The 22579-nt window shown below is 39.6% G+C and overlaps 2 protein-coding genes across 2 annotated transcripts in view; one reads left to right on the forward strand and one right to left on the reverse strand.

Annotated features, from left to right (window-relative positions):
• Nucleotides 1–12651, reverse strand: part of LOC116701031 (pappalysin-2) — a 105115-nt gene extending 92464 nt beyond the window's left edge. The window contains exon 1 of the mRNA XM_032534568.1: nucleotides 12514–12651. The gene's annotated coding sequence lies outside the window, so the exon portion shown is untranslated. The remainder of the gene's footprint in view (nucleotides 1–12513) is intronic.
• On the forward strand, nucleotides 4166–20984 carry cop1 (COP1 E3 ubiquitin ligase). The gene is made up of 20 exons (XM_032534574.1): nucleotides 4166–4901; nucleotides 5052–5111; nucleotides 5751–5848; nucleotides 6358–6422; nucleotides 6561–6680; nucleotides 13482–13550; nucleotides 13643–13702; nucleotides 13890–13969; nucleotides 14246–14309; nucleotides 14525–14639; nucleotides 15179–15314; nucleotides 15990–16133; nucleotides 16536–16644; nucleotides 17400–17481; nucleotides 17581–17697; nucleotides 18581–18698; nucleotides 19013–19137; nucleotides 19320–19480; nucleotides 19594–19638; nucleotides 20354–20984. Exons 1-20 carry the CDS (start codon nucleotides 4543–4545, stop codon nucleotides 20369–20371), a joined length of 2145 nt encoding a protein of 714 aa, XP_032390465.1. The 5' UTR covers nucleotides 4166–4542; the 3' UTR covers nucleotides 20372–20984.
• Nucleotides 20985–22579: the final 1595 nt, after the last annotated feature.

Genomic DNA, 22579 nt, shown 5'->3' on the forward strand with positions numbered 1-22579 from the left:
AGCAGGGGAGATGTAAGGAGTTGTCCATATACAATCATGGCCCAACTGAAGGTGAAAATACCAAAAAATAAGCTTTTTAATTCTTCTATTTTATTGATTAAGCTGTAAACTATTATAAAAATAAATCTCTAACAGGTACCAAAACTCATGTTCTCTGGAGCTTTTAAGCAATATTTTACCACCAAGTTTACTGCTCCCAAAAAAGTGAATAGTAGACATTGAGTTATGTTTCTTCTTGTCAAACTAACTTATCCAAGTTTGGGATATTAGGGCCTTCTGTTTTTTAAGGTAACTACAGTATGTGTCTGTTTACATAATTTCTGCGAAAATGATACTTTCAAATCTTCAAATCAGTTGTCTGTACGGTCTATCACGGTCACGTAGCAACGATTCCTACTGAACAGTGGCGATATACAATCAATTTGTCCTTTAATTCCTGCTTAGACAGTAGAAGAGGTGACTCTGCAGAGCACAATGTAAATCTACCTTGAGTAATACCCCACACTGAGATTCGCACCATTCAAGGATTGTCCATGTGTTAATGTGCATTTCAAGAGAGGCAGAAACACTTAATAATCTTACTGTCTCTTTGAACCAAACTGTGTGTTTTTGTATCTGATCATATATGGATTATTATTTTGACTCATGAACTCCATACCTTGCAAATGGAAAATATAACTTGTGGCAATGTGTGCAGGCCCTTCTAACGCAAAAGACAGGTGTACCTACTTACTCAGATGTTTCCAGACACTGCAAACCAAATATATACTGATCTTGAAAGTGCTATGAGACCACATAGCTTTAGTCAACTGTTAGAAGACGTTTGTGTTTTACTGGGTGGGCTGCATGAGGACTTCAAAGTGTCCATTCCTTTTGCAAGAGTGATTATTGCAATTGTGTTTATGCTTATGACATGCAGACAAATTCATGCATTGCTCATTACCATCAAATAAGAAAACAACAGTGGATACTATAGGCAGTTGTTGCTGCAGTTGTTCCTGAAATGTTGTCTCTTCTTCTCCCCCAGACCCCTCTGTTTCTGTCAGGCTCAATTTGCAAACAGGGCCCTGGCTCGAGGGTGGAGATGGAGATGGAGATGGAGTAGGAGGCCGCTGGCAGTTATGGCAGAGGCCCCCGAAGGGGCAAAAACGGTTCCTAAAGAGTGGGAGGCAGGAATTTCCACAATCCTAGCCTGCCTGACTGAGGGATATGCCTGCTAAACATTCAACTTTTTCTGCTGCCGAAGTGGCCTTTGAAATCCAGCTGCAACAAAAAAGAAACAAGAGAAATAGGAGGGGTGGGTTTCAGAGAAAGCAACAAAAAAGAGACAGGAAGGGAGGATGAAGGAGAAGAGAAAGAGAGGAAGAGTGATAAAGGGATGTGTGGTAGAGAGAGTGTGTGTGTGTGAGTGAGAGAGAGAGTGTGAGTGAGAGAGAGAAAGAGTCTGAATGACTGTGCTCCGGAGCCTCACCCCCCGCTGTAAGGGACCTCCACAGATTATCCTTCATCTGAGCTTGTCGGTCTTGACCCCACCGACCCTGAGGCTCGCTCTCTGTCTTCCCCGCTCTCTCTTCTACACCCACCCACCCCACCACACACCCACACACACACCCACACACCACACACACACACACTCACATTTTTCCCCACTCACTCATTCATTTCTCCACAAACCCTCATTATTTTTTCTGTGTCACTCACTCTTTCTCTCTTACATCTCTGACGCTCACTAACCTCAATCGCACCAACAAGGCTAACTCCACACCACGCCACCACCACACACATTCCCCAAACACACAACAAACACAACATCACACACACACACACACACACACACACACACACACACACACACACACACAAAACTTAGTTCTTCATGCAAAAGAGGGGGACCCAATGGGAGAAAATCCAGGCTGATGTGCAGGACAAATGAGGAGGGGGAGAAAGAAGAAAAGGGGAGAAAGAAAGACGGCAGGCTTTTCACCACCACTGGTATAAAATAGAAAGGGGAGGGAGAGGGCTTGAGGGGGACAAATGCAACACAATGTATGTACAGTAGGCTACTGCAGGTGTTTGGCTCAAAAGAACTCATTTGGAGTGAGTTGTTGCATGAACATTAGTATTTAAGGTGTTCAAATTATGAGCTAAAACTGATAGTTGTGTCTGACGTTATATGCAAGATGCACACTACTTTAGTTAATAATTTATTATTATTTTCTCTAATTCTTCAATTATTGGCATCTTAGCTATCAATCTGCACTATAAAATGTATAGATCATATTTAATGATATGGAAGGTATGTGAAATTGTAAAAAACAAACAAACAAACAAAAACATATTTCTCAATTTGAAGCTTTAATACACACTTCAGAGCCCCCCTGGGGTCAGCTGAGGAAAAAACTAAACGGTGCGCACAGAAAACAAATCTGTTCCCTCGGTTCTTATTACGGGAGAAAAGTTAGAAATATATTTACAGATTCAATCTTCTGGGATCAATTACTCTATAGCGAAATTATGTTAAATCACAAATGACTGATTTTTCCTAACATAGCAGGTTAACAACGAGCAACAAACTAGTTCTCCAACAGCCGGCGGTGCTTAGGGACCGTCTACATACCTACTGCAACACGACACAAAAATATCTATCTATCCAAAGTGTCTGTCTGTACATTCATAAGTATAATTTCTTTTAAATGCATTTAATTCAGTTAGACTGAAAGTTGTATAATTATTGAGAATTCCTGATACTGACATTACTTTTAATACTTTTTCTAGAGTCACACATTACATTGTGAAGGATTGACCAACGCAGCACAGAGAAACACATCTCACTGTACACGGTGGTCCTTTTCAGGGAAATTAATTTACTCGTCAACTTATCCAGTAATTTTCCTCTTGCTAAAAACTTTATTACACATCCTAACTGAGCTCCATAATGACACATTATGAACTTCTTCCAAAAACAAAAACATGGGAAAATCCATGTTGTGCGTGCCTACATGGAGGATCCCTTATTTGTCCACGTGGAGGTAAAAATGGAAATGTAAGTCGCAGGCTGGATAAACTGTGAGCGTGAATATGTTAGTGCTCCTTAGATTTTATTTGCAAAGCTGCAGGTGGATACTTGAATGACATGACACTGTTTTTCTTGGCTCGGTTTCTGGCTGCACTTTGGGGATGTGACCTACCTGCTTGTTTGGCAATATAATCTGAAAAAAAATCTGTATTTCTATGTTGGACTGCAATCATATTTCGAGAACATTCCAAAAGGAACGTGTGTCTGTACTGCTCAATATGATTTGATCTCCTTAAGTATAATGTTTCTATTATTTTCTGAGGGGGGTTTGTCATTTTTAGCCTCTTGGAAGCAATTTATTAACCTGTGCATATTGGAATATTATCCCTCTGAAGCATGGCATTATATTACATAGACTACTATATATTAGTTTTTTTTTTACAGATTCGGAACTATGAAACTTGCTCTCAATATTCTTTTTTTTGTTGTTGATCATGTTTTTAGTTTGCTGAAATGTTGGCCTTTTATTAAATATAGGATATTGATAACAACATAAAACATAATGGATGGGAAGCCCTTTATTTGTTTTGATTTAATGCAACGTTTTGATCAGGTTCCACAGAAGTACAGCTTTATACCTTTTTGTTTGAGCTGTTGTTTCTCCAGAGTTTCAACTGAGAATTTCAGAGAAATGAGAGATAATTATTTTATGCACGTGGCCAAATAAAAATAAACTGATCTAAATTTGGTTTAAGTCTAAAACTATTATGCTAGTCTGTTAATGCAAAATGTCTTTATTATATGTTTTCCTACTTGAAATGAATATGTTGAGGTTACTATTTTACATGTTTGTGTGTTGACTCGGTTTTCGTGTATTGGATTCATTATGTGTGACAAAATGATTTCAACTCTAAAGTCCATTTAGCTCAAGATGGCATTACCCAGTTCAGTTACACAAATGAAAAAAAAAGTTTAATAAAAAAGATGAAAAGAAAAAAAACAGATAGCCTATAACTGAATCCAGTACAAAATGACCTCAAACTACAGCCTTTCAAATTTTACGTCCTTGCTGATTTTAATGAAATAAAGAATTTGGCCAAACTTTAGGAATTTAGCTCCTTCTCGCTAGGGGGAGGTAGTTGAAAGCCGGCAGCACACTGGGTACCTGGGTAATCGAGGAAACTCAAGCGATTCCTCCCCGTAGCTAACAGTAGCTAGCCGGCTAATCTCCTGGACAACGCAGTTGTGGTTCTTTTATTGGCCGTTTCACTGTCCATGTCTTTTTTCCTTTATAGTACAGCAATTTTGTAGTACGCCGTCAGTGACAAAAGTGAGGCAGACATCGACGGACAAGTTTAAATACGCTGGATGTTTGGCCACTGGTGCTTTCTTCCAGGATGCTAGCATATAAGCAAGCCAGCTAGCTAGCTAGCTAGCCAACCAGCTAAAGTAGCCAAGTAGCAGCACTGGCCGGATGCTTTGAACAGCAACGCAGCGGATTTTGGGGAGTTTCTAGTCGGCCTTACATGATGTCAAACAACCGGCAACAGCAAAGCCCTGGTGGGGCAAGTTCCGTGCCCAGCACGAGTAGCAGCAGCACAGGAGGCACTGGGAACACAAACGGTAGCGTCGGGAGCAACGTCGTCACAAGTAACCTTAATGGTAACAATTCTGGAAATGTTGTGCCCTCCCGGACCTTGGCAGCAGCCAGCGAGGGCGTCTTGTCGGTGCCAACGTTAGCCGCCGTACCCTCGTCCCGGGGCGGGTTTGCTTCTCTGAGCAGACCCTCTGGGTCTTCAGGCAGCAGAAAGAAGTCCCTCCATCAAGCACCTCTTTACAACGGCCTCTTGAATTCATACGAAGATAAAAGCAACGATTTTGTGTGGTGAGTTATCTCTGGAGTGGCCGTGAACATGTTCGTTTCTGAGTAGGTTGTAGTTGCAGGGCATTAAAAGTTTACTGTCACTGTTTCAAAATTTTGAAAGCTACATTTATGAAATACACATAACACGTCTTTTTTTCTACTTGTTTCCAGTCCCATTTGCTTCGAGATGATAGAAGAAGCACACATGACAAAGTGTGGGCACAGTTTTTGGTAAGTCTCCAGTTGTAGCTGAGACAGTCAGTGGTATAGTTGCTTCACAGCAAATTATTTGAAGTTTGAGAACATGGCACACCCATTGAGCTGTTTAAACACCCAGCAGAGCAAAAGGCAGAAAGAAAGTGGGCTCGTCAGAAATAACCATTTCTGGTATTTGTCATTTATTCATACTTTTGCCAACAGAAATAAGGTACAAAGGTAATGTATTAATGATGTCTACCGGTAGAGATGGGGAAGGACAACTTTCTTCTCTTCCACCTGTCCACTAGTTTACTCAACTCCTAAACAAACCTACACTATATAAAACATAACAACACAGATGTTTGGTGTATTGTTTCCCACTGCAACAAACCAGTCTTTGCATTATCGAGAAAATCCATTGTTTTGCCCTTCCATTTCATTTCATAGCATTCCTTAAGGATTTGGACTGAAAATGTAGCATGAATGAGCAGACTGTATGTGTGCATGTAAGTGGAGTGACTACCAGTGTCAAATTGGAATTTAAACAGACACAAATAGTGCAACAAATGGATAAAACACTTAGGCCTACTACAAACCTATACAAAAGGAACCTAATTTTCTTGAACAGTTCCAGTTATTTCCACAGTATTCAGTTGTTTCTCCCTCCTGCAGTTTCAAGTGTATCCGCCAGAGTCTGGAGGACAGCAACAGGTGTCCCAAGTGTAACTATATTGTTGATAATGTGGATCAGCTTTACCCAAACTTTCTTGGTAAGTATTTTGAGTCAGAGGGTTGATGTTTGTTTATGTCTTAGGTCTTTTCTGCTCTCACTGATGATCAGAAAACAATTATACATATTTGTATGTCAGGATTGCCATTGTACTGGACAACATAATGGTCTTAGAATTAAATCACTAGATGTATTTAGTTTGACATGTATGTAATGTTTGCTACAATGAAGCAAAAGGGAAATTAATTACTTACTAAAATAAGGTTGAGTAAAATTACTTTTGTCATTAGAGCTAGGTGATATCAAAATCAAATATCACAATATTTTTGACCAAATACATTGATGTCAATATTGTCACGCTATTGTATGGGTGACTTCCACACAAAAAATTCACAATGAGATTTTAGATAAATAATCATCAATATATCAAAATGCTTTCCTGTAAGTCACACTCTGGCCTTATTTCTGTTTTATACTTACGTAGTGTTTCCACTTTTCTCCTTTAACCCACCCCCACCACCTACTCCACCTCATGTGTCCATGTTCCAGTAAATGAACTGATCCTTAAACAGAAACAAAGGTCAGATGAGAAGAGACTAAAACTGGATCATCCTGTGAGTACAACACATGCACACTGTAACTGCTTTGTTTCTCTCTACTTGTAAATGCTGACACACGCACACTTATTTTCACTCATACATTTTTAGAAAGGTCTGTTACTTGTAAGTGATTGGTGTCTCTGGCCCACAAAGAATGGGTCAAGGTGGCAGGTGTTCCAGGACGTGTTGAGTCCTGACCAGGAGAACTTGGACCTGGCAAATGTCAATCTGATGCTGGAGCTCCTTGTCCAGAAGAAGAAACAGCTGGAGGCGGTAAGTAAGAATCTCAGAGTGATCAGACATGCACTTCATTTTTTCTCTCCTAACCATTTCTTACATTTTGCATCTGCATTCTGGCTTTTTAAATTCACATAGGGCTAGACAACACTCCATGGTAAAACGTATACTGGTGACTATTTGAGTACAGATGACTAACAACCTGTAATTTCATGTTAAAGAAGGAAGATGCAAAGTCATCTACTAAATAGAGTGATGGGGGTTAACCATGCATGAGAGTTAAATGGGATCAAAATGAAGGGGCCACATGATTATGGCAGACTAATGCCAGTGGGAAATCGGCAGCACAGTGAATCCAGAGTATCTGCAGGTTTCGAAAAGTCTTGAAAAGCATTGAATTCAAATCACTCAAAAAAGGCTTTAAAGGTATTATTACGTCTTAAATTTTATTTTCAAATGCCTGCTATGGACAGTCTCACTGGTGCAACAGTGGATTGGGCATGCAGGGGGATGTTCAGTCTTATTTTTGTGGAGTTTCAGTTCACATCAGCGCTGTAGCAAACACTGTTGCCAATGCTGGCTTCAGGAGTCCCAACTCATAATGGGCATGTGTCAATTTTAGGGTTTCGGGGCAGGAAGTAATTGATTTTAATTGGTAAATCCATCCATTCATTTTTTAAATGTATTTGATTATTTTAATTACGAGTTATCGTAATATACAGTTGGAAAGTACTGACAAATGTGATTTATAAATGGCAATACATAAATGTACTTAATTGATAATTGTTGGCTTTATTGTCCCTACTAGTTTTTCATCATTCTTTTCTGGTATGATAGTCGCAAAGGTGCATTCTAGGTGGTAATTAAAATTCTGTAAAAGTCTTAAATTCAGTTTGTGAACAGTGCAGAAACCCTGTTATTGTAGGGCCTCACAACAGGAAGGTTCTGAGGGTCTGTTTGCATGCCCAATGCAACTCTTACAGGATATGTTTTGAAGCAGATCCATTTATCTTGACAAAAAATGAGAATATATTCAATAATATAAAATGAAAATAGTCAAATGTCAAGAAGTGTCCACATTTTGCTGTGGAAGGATGACAAAGAAATGTCATACAACAAATCAGAGTTGCATCATTGGTTTTGTGAGCATGACAGCGGGGGACTATACAGGCTTTTATACAGTTGGAGGTGGTTTAGAAGTTGCTCAGAAACAAACCAAAGTGATCTGTTCCCATCAGTTTGCTTTGTAGTCAGATTGTTATGAGACAACCCTGTTTGTAAAAGATTATAGCTTGCCAGGTTGTTATCCTGCATTGCTTTGTGTACAATAGGTAATAAAATTGCAGTGATTTGGCTTATGAATGTGATTTGACATAGGGGGCTTTTGACTGATGATTCACAATCATCAACCTTTATGGATGAGAGCTAGACCTGTGAATGTGGTCGTATTTGAGAAAGGACAGCATGAAGAATGACATATCTGGGAATTAGATCTTCCATCAGTTGTATCATATAATATATCTGCAAGGAGATGCTCTAGGCTGTGTTTAAAGAGTCAAAGAGTTGTTGAGGCATATGAATGGTATTATTCAGTAGTGCTTGACATGATCCTTGTGGCAGAGAGTATGTGGTATGACACTTACTTAGTAAATGCAGTAAAACCTGGTGGACATATCTCTTAGAATAGACTGGAACATCCCCTTTTTCTTGTCTTGACAATCCATGTGATATGAAAACAAGTTATAGGAAAAGAGAAGTAGAAGCAACCGCCTATCCTGTTGATCATGTCGTGTCACATCAGCAGTAGGCATAGAGTTTTGAGAAGAAATGTCACTGATGATCTGCTTTTAAATTGCATAACTCACTCCGGGATTACTAAGGAACAGTGGGAACCTGAAAACAATCTTTAGCTTTCTCTTTGTCCAACACATACTTATCTTTACACAATAACCTGTAGACAGTTCTTGACACATTTCACTGACCCTTTCCTCATTCATTGTTGCTCATGGAAGCTTTAGTCTAGACTAGCCTGTCTCTCCTGTGCCCTTTTCAAACATCCTCTCTGTCCTTCCTGCTGATTTGTTTCTTAAGTCATTTCAGAGAGCAGTGTCATAAAAACAGCGGTGTAACTGCTTTACACATTTTTTTGCAGATGTCAAACAGGTATGAAATTGTCCTGGCCCTGTTGATTCTGACAACAGTTCACATTGTAGCTGTGAACTGCCGATGAATGTGAGCACCAAATGAGGCCCAGTTATGGTGAAAAAGGGCTGTTAGTTGTCTTGACAGATAGTCCAGCAGCAGTGACTGTCTCCATGGATGGCATGTTTCATTAGGGAAACATGCCATCCATGTGCTTTGATGCTTTCCATAAACTGTCGTTGCTTTAGCCTATTATTTCATTTGCAATCCTGGCAGTGGGAAGTGATTGTGAGTGCAAATAAAAAATATAAAAACATAATTCAAACCGATGTGCGCGTTGGCAACACACAGCACAAGAAGCCAACAGCCTACACGTATTCATGTAAGGCAAGGCAAGGCAAGGCAAGGCAGCTTTATTTGGTATAGACATTTCAGCAACAAGGCAATTCAAAGTGCTTTACACAAAATCAGTTAAACAGAAAAACACAAGTAAAAACAGTTAAAAATCACAAGCATTAAAAACCGGTAAAACACATGAATAGACAGTTAAAACAAAGAGAAACATAAAAACAAAAGATAAAATTTACAGTGCAGCATAGAAATTTAAAGAAATGATTAGTCATTAAAAGAAGGCAGCATCAAATAGAAAGGTCTTCAGCCTTGATTTAAAAGAACTGAGAGTAGCAGCGGATCTACAGGGTTCGGGAGTTTATTTCAGATATGAGGAGCATAGAAACGAAAGCTGCTTCACCCTGTTTAGTTCTGACTTGGGGACAGAAAGCAGACCTGTCCCAGATGACCTGAGAGGTCTGGGTGGTTCTAGTGTGTAGCAGATCAGCAATATATTGGACCTAAACCGTTAAGTGATTTTAAACTAGCAAGAGTACTTTGAAATCAATTCTTTGAGACACAGGAAGCCAGTGTAAAGACTTCAGAACTGGAGTGATGTGATCCAGCTCTGGTCTTAGTGAGGACTCGAGCAGCAGCGTTCTGATCAGCTGCAGCTGTCTGATTGATTTTTTAGGGAGACCTGTAAAGACCCCGTTACAGTAGTCAAGTCTACTGAAGATAAGGCATGGACAAGTTTTTCCAAATCCTGTTGACACATAAGTCCTTTAACCCTTGATATATTATCGGTGATAGTAGGCTGACTTGTAATGTCTTATGTGGCTGTTAAAGTTCAGGTCGAGTCCATGACTACACCAAGATTTCTGGCTTTGTCTGTTGTTTTTAACATTGTTGTTTGAAGCTGAGCGCAGACTTTTAATCGTTCCTCTCTTGCTCCAAAAACAACCACCTCAGTTTTCCTTCATTTAATTTCAGAATTCTGGCACATCAGCCGTTAATTTGTTCGATGCACTTAGTCAGTTTTTGTATTGGACATAGTCCCCTGGCGATAAGGTTATGTAAATTTGTGTGTCGTCGCCATAACTATGGTAACTTATTTTGTTTTTCTCCATAATCTGAGCCAGTGGAGCAGTAGATGTTAAACAGAAGAGCCCCAGAATGGAGCCTTGCGGAACTCCGCAGTCATATTTGTACGCTCAGATGCATAATTACTATAGACACAAAGTAAACCCTATTCTTTAGGTAGGTTCAAACCAGTTTAGTACTGAGCCAGAAAGGCCAACGCAGTTTTCCAATCGGTCTAGTAGTAGTCATGGTCGACCGTGTCAAATGCAGCACTGAGAAAAGTAATACTAAGATTGAAATTTGGCATTATCTGTGTTAAGGTGGATGTCATTAAAGACTTTGACAAGAGCCGTTTCAGGGCTGGGGTGTGGTCGGAAACCCGACTGAAAGGTATCAAAACTGTTACTTAGTGACAAGAAATGGTTGAGTTGTTGAAAGACTACTTTTCAATGATTTTACTTAAAAACGGAAGGTTTGATATTGGCCTATAGTTGTCATTAGTGACTTGTCTAGGTTGTTCTTTTTTAAGAGTGGCTTGATTACTGCAGTTTCAGGGCCTGTGGAAAGATACCTGAAAGAAGAGATGTGTTCACAATCTGTAGAAGATCAGAAGTCAAACAATTGGAAACATTTTGAAAGTCCCGTTGGTAGAAAATCAAGGCAACAGGTCGAGGTTTTCAGATGTTGAATAATGTCCTCCAGGTTTGTATGGTTGATCGTGTGAAATTCTGTCATATTGGAACTATTTTGCTTGAACACTGTGACAAACACATATCGGACTGATATGGGCACTGACTGTTTGTCTAATCTTTGAATTTGTCTTTGAGAAGGAGGCAAAGTCATTGCAGGCCTTGGTAGATAAAAGTTCAGATGCTACTGGTACGGGGGTTTGTTAACCTATCAACAGTAGCAACAAAAGCACGGGAATTATTATGTTTCTAGAGATAATATCAGAGAAAAAGGACACCTTCTGCATTCCTCAGTTCCAAATTATAAATGCGAAGTCTCTTTTATAGGAGTTTATATGGACCCGGAGATTTGTTTTTCGCCACCTTCGTTCAGCTTTCCTACACTCTCTTTTTTCTGTTCTCACCAGTAGGACATTTCTCCATGGAGATCTTTTCTTACCAGATAAACTTTGACCTTAGTGGGAGCAATGGCATCAATAACATTTGTAATTTTACAGTTGAAATTATCTACAAGCTCACTGACTGATAGCCAGAGAGGGTGGTGTGGGGAGAAAAGCTGTATAAATGTGTCACTGGTGTTTTCAGTGATATACCGTTTTCTGATTATCTGTTTGGACACTTTTGGGCACAGAGATAGTGCCGTTAAAGAAAACACAGGAATGATCTGAGAGAGCAACGTCAGTCACCACAACCTTGGAAATGTTCAGACCTTTGGAGACAATCAAGTCCAGGTGTGCCCCTTATTGTGGGTGGGCTCCGTCACATGCTGAGTCAGTCATAGTTCTCAAAAACAAACACAGTCTTTTGTCCCCCTGTCCTGGGGGCTGGCAACATGAATGTTAAAATCACCCGCAATGATTACACAATCAAAGTTAATGCAGATAATAGACAGCAGTTCAGTGAAGTCATCAATGAAGGTTGCACAATATTTAGGTGGGCTGTAGATATTTAGAAACAACGCTTGAGGGGAAGATCTTAATTGAAGAGCAACATATTCAAAAGAAACAAAATTTCCATAACATATTTGCGTACAGTGGAATGAGTCATTAAACAAAATGGCGACTCCACCTCCTTTTTTTCACTCTATTCTCACTCATAAAACTGAAGTTAGGGGAGCGACCGATGAGAACAGCAGTGCTGTTATTATGTCTAACCAGGTTCAGTTAAAAACATAAAATCTAGATTGTGTAGTAATAAAATCATTGAATAAAAATGATTCCTGCCAAAGACCTGACGTTTAGTAAGGCTAGTGTTAGTGTGTGTTCATTTTTTGGGAAGGCTGTAGCTGACGAGGAATGGATGCTAAATTTGCAAGTTTGCAGTTAAGTGCTTATTCACCATTCTTTTCCTATTACCTATCACAACAGAAATTGAGGCTAGGCTAAACTCACTCAACCAACATTTGAATGTTTTTATATTTATTAATTTAAGAGTGAAATCACCATCACCAAACCCACCAGACTCCATTTCGATAATCAGTACTTTTATCATCCTTAAAACACAAATATACATGTAATTTCTTCCGCTAAAATCTATATCTTAAATAAAGATACCCATCAGGGAATGTTAATATGGTTGCCAGTCTAAATGTTTTAACTTTTATGAGCAAAACTCTCTCTCCGCACACCGAGCTCCTCCGGATCTTCTAAGAACGGTGACGCCGTTATCAACGGTATTGATTGGTCCGTAGGCGGTGCTTTTACACCGGTTGATCTCTAATCTCCAACATAACCTGTTCCCGACCAGTTTGGTGTTCAACATAAGTTACCATGGCGATTTTACCCAGTAACATTTGATCCACCGTTGTGAAATGTAAAACCCTGGGTTGAACCTAAAGTTACCTCGTTAACACCAAATCTTGCTTTGTAGTACAAGCCTCAGGGAACTTTCAAAACCGCTTACATGTATTTGTTTGTTTTTAGTCACTGGGTTAAACAACTTGTCAATCAATGTGTGAGCGCTACCTGGTTCGTATCCTGTGTCTTGAATTTGGTTGTTGGGGTTTCAACAATAATTGTGTCTTTTGAGCAAACCTCTATGGGAATATCCGCAGTGGATGTTGTACTTTACCTTCTTTGGTGTGTTTATTAGTTCAGACTGCATAAAGAAATGGCCAAATAAGAGCAGTAGTCCAAAATATGACTTGACTTCCTGCTCTCTATTCATTTTGTTATTCCAGACAACTTGTAGCCACAGTTGTCAAAAAGCGTTATCCATCACCCATACACCCTCGTCTTTGTTTCCTGTAGTGGAATTGAATAACATACTTGCTATTAATAATCTGTGCAGCATTTCGATCATTCCTATCTGCACAGCTGCACTTTAGTTTGCAATGCTATATGTACTGTGGAAGTGCCATAGGTGGAACGAGTTATAGAATGTATTATTTCTCTAGAAGTGCTGTAACTAAAGAAATTGTACTCAAATAAAAGTAAAATCACTTGTATAAAAATGTATGTATATCCCTGTAATAGATAAAGTAAAAAGTTGGTCAGTTAAAATGCACTTTGAGTGAAGGTTACAGCTTTAGTGTTAATGTTTTTTTTCCCACTTGTAGTTATGTGAGGTTATGTATGATGTCTCTCTCCACTAGGAATCCCAAGCAGCTCAGAGACAGATCCTCATGGAGTTCCTAAAAGAAGCCAGAAGAAACAAGAGAGAGGTACTATAATTGCACTGCTGTGTGTCATGCAATGATTTTGAAATTTGTTCACATGCAAGCATATTTATTTTTGTTTCTGGCTCTGTCAACAGCAACTGGAGCAACTCCAGAAAGAGCTCAGTTTTCTAGAAGAGGACATTAAGCGTGTTGAGGTAAAGTCACAGAGAAAGTATCACCCTTCTGCATGTGTAACCAAACTCATTCACAATATGTTCTAAAAGGAAAGGTTGAGGAGCTGTACACATGATTATGAAATCATTAAATTGTCAATTGGCTACAACTGGACCCACACATCACAGCTTGAGGGGCAAAACATGTTATTTCTGTGTACTTTTCCAGGAAATGAGCGGGCTGTACTGTCCAATGATGGAGTTAGAGTGTACAGTGCCTAACGTTGAGGCTCCCTCACCAGCACCCAGGTACGGCTGACCTCTTTGTTCTAACAGTTTCTATCTGTACAGCAAATGAGTCCATCGTGCATTGAGATTCTTTGTTTACTCAAATAGAATCTGTCAGCACATATTTTTCTCACTGCTGAAAATGTTTTGCCTGTTGCTCTATAAGAACTACTATACCTTTTTATGAAGGAGCTACATAGCTAATTACCAAACACATGCATAAGTCAAGATGTTATGGGCTCCTGTATAACCAATGTGTTTCATATGTCTGTATATTTGTGTTTGTTTGTCGACCAGCTGCAGTAGTATTATTGACCCACCAGACTACAGCCACCCTCCAGGATTCGGTGGAACTACCCAGGTAAGTCAGAGAAATCCTAACCCTCTTTAAGAGTCAAATCTGTTATTTTAATTATTTTGTTGGCTTTGAAATAATCTGTTCATCTACTAGTTTTTTGCACATCTCTTATTTGCAAGTTTTTATAATATGATGTAGGCCAATGGTTTTGCCTCCAAAGAAATATGGCATAAATTTCCATAGCTATTTATTTAACACTTTGGGGATTGTTTTGCCAGGGCAAAAGACAGACCTGGTACAACAGCACCCTGGCATCAAGGAGGAAGAGGCTTACGGCTCACTTTGAAGATCTGGAGCAGTGCTACTTCTCCAACAAAATGTCCCGCATCACAGGTACCAATCCCGCAGTGAATGGGTGCAATAGTACAACAACAACAGCAGCAGTTTGTCTAGAAACATCTGTAGGCAGATAAGTATGTTGTCCTAATTCTGTACAAACGGGACATTTGCGTGAAGTTAGGATACAGGTAGTAGCTTCAGTTCTTAGACGTGGATGTTCACTTCAGAGGAAGGATGGCTGATTGGCAGTGTCTGCCTCACCCCAGTGTTATTTCTGAAGTTACTTTTTGTTAAAATTTAAGACCACATTTTCCACAAACTTGAGTGTTTCTGATGATCTCAGCATTGGAAGCATGACACATGCTGCAACACGCTAAGCAGAAACCCAACATGGTGGCACACCATACAAAAGGCATTGTTTTTGGTTAATATATTTATTGAATATTAATAATGTGTTGCTGTTAAAAAATGTGTCATGAAACCCTTTCAGGATTCAGTATTGTTATACTGTCCCTCTTTTTACCATAACATACAGTATTTAGTTTATGTCCCCATTGCTCCTTCTAAATACTATTTTATTATGTTGTGTCCAGATGAAGGCAGGAACCTGAACCAGCTGGATGATTTTATGGAGTGTCTGTCTAAGTTTACCCGCTACAACTCTGTGCGGCCGCTCGCCACTCTCTCCTACGCCAGTGACCTCTATAATGGCTCCAGTATTGTCTCCAGGTACAAAAAGGAACAAAAGGAACTTGTATATTAGTCCTATACACTCTGTGGCATTGCTCTATGAAGGCTCGGTGTGGGATTTTATTAAAGGCTTTTTGGATGCTTTTATAAAGACCTTAGTGGTCCCCTAATACAATATCTGAAGTCTCTTTCCCAAAATTCAGCTTTGGTGCAGAATTACAGTCATTAGAGCCAGTCCAACAATGAGCTTTCCTTAGGACGTGCCATTTTTGTATCTGCAGCTATTGAAGGGGGGGGGGGGTCTTCACCATCTGCCACTTTGCTCATTTGAAAGCCATGATGTCTCTCTCTCATGGGTGGGCCATATTCTCTGGGCAGTCAAAGCAGAGAAAGGGGAGGTAACCTTGCTCCTTATGACCTCATAAGGAGCAAGATTTCGGATCAGCCCATCTGAACTTTAATTTTCTCAAAGGCAGAGCAGGATACCCAGTGCTCCGTTTACGCCTATCGCCATTTCTAGCCACGGGGGGAACTCATATTAATGTTAGAAAACCCCCTAAAAGTGACATTTTCATGCCATGGGACCTTTAACATTTTGTATAGAATTTGTTGGATTTATAATGTGTTTCATTATCTATTGTAACATGTTTTCTAACAGTATAATCTTTATCAGCCCACTCACTATCAGTGACTGTATTCTCTCCTGTTTTTCAGTATTGAGTTCGACCGTGACTGTGACTACTTTGCCATCGCCGGTGTGACCAAAAAGATCAAGGTGTTTGAGTATGGCACAGTGATCCAGGATGCAGTGGACATCCACTACCCTGTCAATGAAATGACTTGCAATTCCAAAATCAGGTAGGGAGAATCCATGCGTAGGCATCTTTTTAGATCCTACAATGCCATGTTTATAGTGGTTGGGACCACCTTTAACCCCCCCAAAAAACAAAAAGATGATTGCGAGGGCAACATCTGCTGAGCACTACAAACTGGTTTCATTAAATGGGAGAAACCCATAGAACTTAGAAGGAAAAACAATGTCTCCATATTTTTGTTTTGCCAGAGCGTGAGTCGTAGTGTTGTGCAGACCTGTACAGATCAAACTCATGCTCCGGATTTATAAAAACATACATAATCAAAATCATTCTAGAAACCAACGTCTGAGTCAAAACAAATAGTGAATGAAAAATATATTAAGAACGTGACAAATTGTGAGCTTGAATCTTAAAGTGAAAGTGATCACAAACTTGTTTGTTTTAGCTGTATCAGCTGGAGTAGCTATCACAAAAACCTTCTGGCCAGCAGTGACTATGAGGGTACTGTCATTCTGTGGGATGGATTCACCGGCCAGAGGTCCAAAGTCTACCAGGTATGCTACTTAAGTGTTTTTTTTTTTCCCCCTCTCCCCCAGCTTGAGAGCGCTTTGGAGGCTCTCCATTTCTTTCAGCTGAAACACTTTGTTGCATCTGGTTGCTATGATACGGAGTATCTGCTGAAGTAAAAGTCGGCACAACATAGAGTACTTCTCTGGACAAAGGGAAGGCTGAAATATGCAGGGAGAGAGGACAGTCCAGCAGTATACATTTCTCCTCCTTTGTTGTTCAGCACATATACATTTGGCGTGCGACGGTTGGTCTATGTGGTATTTGACCCGCCCCTTCTCCACTGTAATTGGATGGCTGGGTAAAAAGTGACGGTAGAGGGTGCAGCGCTTTAACCCAAAGTTTAAGATTTTTTAACTTTCTACCAGAAAAAGAAGCCTAACATGCAGCTCTCTGCGCAGAATAGGCGCAACACCTCGTCACGCTGCTGCCGTTTGTAGCATAGTGTAAATACGTGGATTCCATTCTTTGTTTGAATATCGACACAGGTAAATTACACATTTGGCTTGATAGATTGCTTAGCTAAAGCAAACACTATGTAACTTTTTCCCACTTCGGTGCCCCTACCGGTTGGAAGCTGAATTGTTTAATTGAACATACAGATCCGCTACCCCATCTGGCAAACTTGCACAAACTTTATTTTAAGGTACACAAAGTGACATTATGTTGCTTTAAAACTATGCAATTTATCAATAATGTTTGTTACGACACATGTTCAAGGTTTCCTCTGCTTTCTTTTCAGGAACATGAAAAAAGGTGTTGGAGTGTTGACTTTAACCTGATGGACCCCAAGCTGTTAGCCTCCGGTTCTGATGACGCTAAAGGTAACCGAAGAGTGCTCTGTCTGAAAGCTTTCAGACATAAGTCATCTTCTATCTCTCCAGTTAATGGAGAAAAGTTCACGTCTGTTTTTTGTGTTTCAGTGAAGTTATGGTCAACCAATCTTGACAACTCAGTAGCCAGCATTGAGGCCAAGGCCAATGTCTGCTGTGTGAAATTCAGTCCAACCTCAAGGTATCATCTGGCCTTTGGCTGTGCAGGTGAGATCAGGATTGGCTGTGAGTGACGGATGTCTCTTGTGTTTGTCCTGGGAATTTCCTGTTGTTGGTTGTAAAATTATTGATGCATGTATTTATTTAAAAAAATTACTTTGCAACTGTCTAGAGCACATATTACTAACATGTTTTGTATAAATACAGTTTGAAGTCAAATAGCATACATAGTGTATAAGCAGGTTGACAGTACAGGGTCTGACTTCCAATCACTTCATAGGAGGAGGATTGCTATGGAGGAAGAGAATTTGTCCCTCTTCAAAATCACAGTCAAAGAAATGTGTTATTGTTAAACTCTTGACAGTCTGCACACACTTCATGCCACTGCAGTTCGTACTTGTAGACCACAACATTTCACAGAATCTGGTGGTCCAGACAAACTTCAGAAAACTTCATTTGTTACTCTCCCAGAGGAGAAATAAGAATTTGAAATGTTCTTTTGTACACAGAAACAATCTTTCAAGCACTAAGGACAGACAGAGCTGCAGACAAACTCATGTGTTATCCATGGGTGAATTGCCCTGGCTTATGTAGCCCTTTCCCTGTGTCTCTAAAGTCCAAGTCCACTGAGCCTGAAAAAGGAAACCCCTCCTTGACTGCAAAGTTGTTTGTTTACTGGAGTACAGCTAAGACACTGGAATAAAAGCCAGCAGGCATAGTGTACCGGAAAAAAACAGAACTGATGGAGAACACATAGCTTGTAAGAAACACATATTTTATCAAATGTCAACAAAGGTATTGCACCATCATTTCACAATGGCTGCCTGTTTTGGTGGTTACTGGATATGACTGACACAGTTAGCTGCAGCCCCTCACCCCTCTTCTCTCATCCCCCCCATTTGAACGCCTGCCTTTTTGTTTTTGTTCGCAGATCACTGTGTCCACTATTATGATCTACGCAACACTAAGCAGCCAATCATGGTATTCAAAGGCCACAGGAAGGCTGTGTCTTACGCAAAGTTTGTCAACGGAGAGGAAATTGTTTCTGCGTAAGTCGGTTCAGCCATATCAGAGTTTCAGGAACAACATCTTTATATTTCTTCTGAAAAGACAGTTACACCATCTATTATAAACTAAATGGCTTTTAATGTATTCTCTGTACTAACTGCTTTACATAGTTAACAAAATTAGATGCTGGCTTGTAGCTCATTTTATAATTTTCTCTATTCATTTCACAAAGATTTACAGGCTGACAGTAGGTAATATTGTACCACAGATTAGTAAAATGCAGTTTTAACCAGTCATGTCGCAAATGCCCCACACTTCTGGACTCATTATTGTATTTACATCCTTTATTTGACAGTTCGACAGACAGTCAGCTGAAGCTGTGGAATGTAAACAAGCCTCACTGTCTGCGCTCCTTTAAGGGTCACATCAACGAGAAGAACTTTGTAGGCCTGGCCTCCAATGGAGACTATGTTGCCTGTGGTAAGCATTTAGTTAATTACAAAAAGCCTATTCTGACCATGTTGCAAATGAATCTGTCATTCAACATTTCATGGTTTCGTGCAGGGGCACCACTGCAAGAAAACAAAAATTTAAAAATGTTTTATTAAATTCAAAATCAAAAGTGTGTGTGTGTGTGTGTGTGTGTGTGTGTGTGTGTGTAGGCAGTGAAAACAACTCCCTGTACCTATACTACAAAGGACTTTCCAAGACGCTGTTGACATTTAAGTTTGACACCGTTAAGAGTGTGCTGGACAAAGACAAGAAGGAGGACGACACCAATGAGTTTGTCAGCGCCGTCTGCTGGAGAGCCATGCCGGATGGAGTGAGTTCACCTTATTATTACACTGTTAATTTTACAAATGCTGTACTAGAAAAATCACACCATGATGATTAAGTGCTATGCTGTGTTTTAGTGATACTTTTTTTCCCCCCCAGGAGTCAAATGTACTGATCGCTGCAAACAGCCAAGGAACGATCAAGGTTTGTGTTTTGAAAGTTCTACATAAAACCTGCTTATACCTATAGGACTACTGCAGCAGGTGAGCTTTATCAATCAGTAAACAGAAAACTAGCAACTGTTTTTTAAAAAATAAAAAAAGACATTTTGCTTGAAAAATCAGTGACCAACCAATCTTTTCAGATCTAATACACTAGGAACCTTCTTTTTTGCACTTCTGTCTTCATATTTGAAAAGGCGTGTCAGAAATCCAAATGTAATGCCTTTGACATTTGTTAGTACTTATAGACACTAGTCACTATGTAAACTATGAGTACACACAAAGCTAGTGATGGCCAAATGAAGCTTTGTAAACCATTTTCCTTATTTTCTGAGCCCACTAGATGGCGCTCTTCGAGAAAGCTCAAGAAATGGCTATGGTTGCAGCCGAATTCCCAGTGACAGGCTGCATATGAATGACTAAAGACCACCAGGGATGAGTGTGAAAGGATGTATTTAGACTTTGTAATGTATTTTAGTTTGACTGTGCTTTTGGGGTTACATGTCCCGTCTACGAAGTCACGGAACAGAGCAAAGTTAATTTTCCAGTCTGTATTATTGGACCTCATGTGGCACTTTTATTGTTGCCCATTAAAGCAATGACTACGGTCATATTACTGTTTTAACTCATTGTCTCCAGTGACAGCATGCTACAGATGACAAAACGGGTCTTTTTTTTTTTTCTTTTTTCCTACACAGGTCCTTGAGCTTGTCTGAAGGGCTACTATGTCTTCAGTGTGTGTGATAGAACTACCATCAGCATTTTTGTTTGGTGGAGGATCAGTCGGATTCAGGGAGAGCCCAGGTTGCCTGCTGAACTAGGATACCCAACAGCACCGGGAGAGCTGAAATAAACTGAACCCGTCGTATTTTAATGAGCTACAGAAGAAAGACTTTGGACCAGTATAGCAGACGAAGATGTGCTGTCATTTTACAGCAAAACAAAAACCAGGATCTAGCTTGGGTCACAAATGGAACAAGAGACTTCAGAAAGCATTTGGTTTCTTTTCAGTAAAGTTATATCTGCTACAATAGAATGCCTCTTTATGGTTTTAGGTCAGATCAAAACTTGTACCTTTTTTAATGAAGCTGTCACTCTCAAGGGTACATCCAGCCAAACGCTAAAAGTGTGATGCATTTTCCTTTTTTAAAGGCCAAAGCACAAGACGAAATGACCTGCAAAAATTATGTCTTTACATGGAGCTTTTACCCCCCCCCCCCCCCCCCCCCCCATTGTTTGTCAACCACCTTATTTTCCCTCTTTATGTGTAGTTTTTGTTTTTTTCCAATTGGGAGAAGCATGTTTTTAATAAATATGACTTGAGTTTCATTCTGTCAAGCGTATCGTCAGTTTCTTTTCTGGCTGAGGAGTGTAGAATGTGGAGTAGTGTACAAAAGGACGACCAATGGATTATGGAAATGTTAAATAACTCCTGATGTTTCTGTTACTGTCAAAACAAAATGACAGGACATGTTATGTCTGTGATTACAGCGATTCTCATGTAATTTAAGGCATTGATCTGCAATGTTACATCAAACTGGATTTTTTTTTTTTTTTTTTTTTCTTTCACAATATGTAAGCAGTTTGTTGCTTGTTCAGAAATGAGAATATCCAGAATCAGTTGTAGGTCTTTATACATACTGTCAGTCAAAACGTCTGCCTTCTGTGGATAGCTGATCCATGTGGACAACATTGGCATCAAGAGGATTTGGTAAACACCAAGATATACCTATTTTATGATAACTTGAGTGGGAGGTGTTTTGTATTTGTATAACTGAATAAATTATTTGGAAACAAATGTTGGTCATATTTTATTAGATTTTTTTTGCCATTTAAAGCATTATCTTGATTGAACTTGTACGACTTATTTTAGTTTATATCCATGACTTTCCACTTCTGGGATTGTTGTAGCGGTTTTGCCTTTACCACCTAGTTAGGCTATTTTACCTACATTACTCAGGATTATTTATTGAATAATCTCATTAATAATCTCAGTTTGTGAAAGCACTAATAGTTAATATTGAGGTATTTAGTTAAAATATTGATTGTCTACATATCACCCATAGCTCTATGGTGACTGTAGGATTTTTGCATGAAAAGCGATGGGATTAGGGACAGGTGTAATGTTGACAGTGTGTCTGTAATAATACAGTCTGTGTAATTCCATGCCAAAGGAGCATTTGGTTGTGTTGCTTGACTTGCATCAACTTTGTTGAGTAGCATACATGTACACCGAAATATTGAGTCATCTTTCTAAAGCTGGCTACAATGCTGCCAGGACGGTGCACGTTATGGTGCACGGTGGTGAGTGGACTAAATCTAAAAAAGAGAGGCTAAATGTTACTTGGCCTGTTGGGAGCTGCCATGTCCACCAGGATCTGATGAGGCCCTTGTCACATCTCATCAGTTGGGCTGCTGATTAGTAGCAATTTAGTTTCCATTAGTGGAAATTACATTTTGCCATGTCAAACTGTTAATTTAAGCTATCTGTCAAACAATATTGACATGTTGGTAGCTCACTTCTGTAAATCAGGTGTGTGCAACCGGAACAATTCCACAAGAGAGCAGCACTGGTTTGAAACTGTTCAGACACTACACGGGGAAATGTGTGAGACAAACTCAGTCTGGTGGATTTAATGAAACAGCAACATATCTCAGCAGTTGATGGGGAATACTATATATAAAAAGAACTTTTTTGACGTTTCTCATTATATTCTTTAGTGGTGTAAAAATACAGGTGATAACAGCATTTCTACAAGCAATGAAAAAAGGACTTTAAAATGTGTACTGTGTATCTGCTTCATATTGTGTATACAGTATGTGTATAAGTTTTTTTTCAATTAATTACTACAGATTTGCACTGTGATACTCTCTGCAGCTACTCTTTGCACATTTTACAGCCGTGATTGTATTTTACAGTGGTC

Source organism: Etheostoma spectabile, chromosome 13, assembly GCF_008692095.1.
Source record: "Etheostoma spectabile isolate EspeVRDwgs_2016 chromosome 13, UIUC_Espe_1.0, whole genome shotgun sequence".
NCBI classification, from domain to species: Eukaryota; Metazoa; Chordata; class Actinopteri; order Perciformes; family Percidae; genus Etheostoma; species Etheostoma spectabile.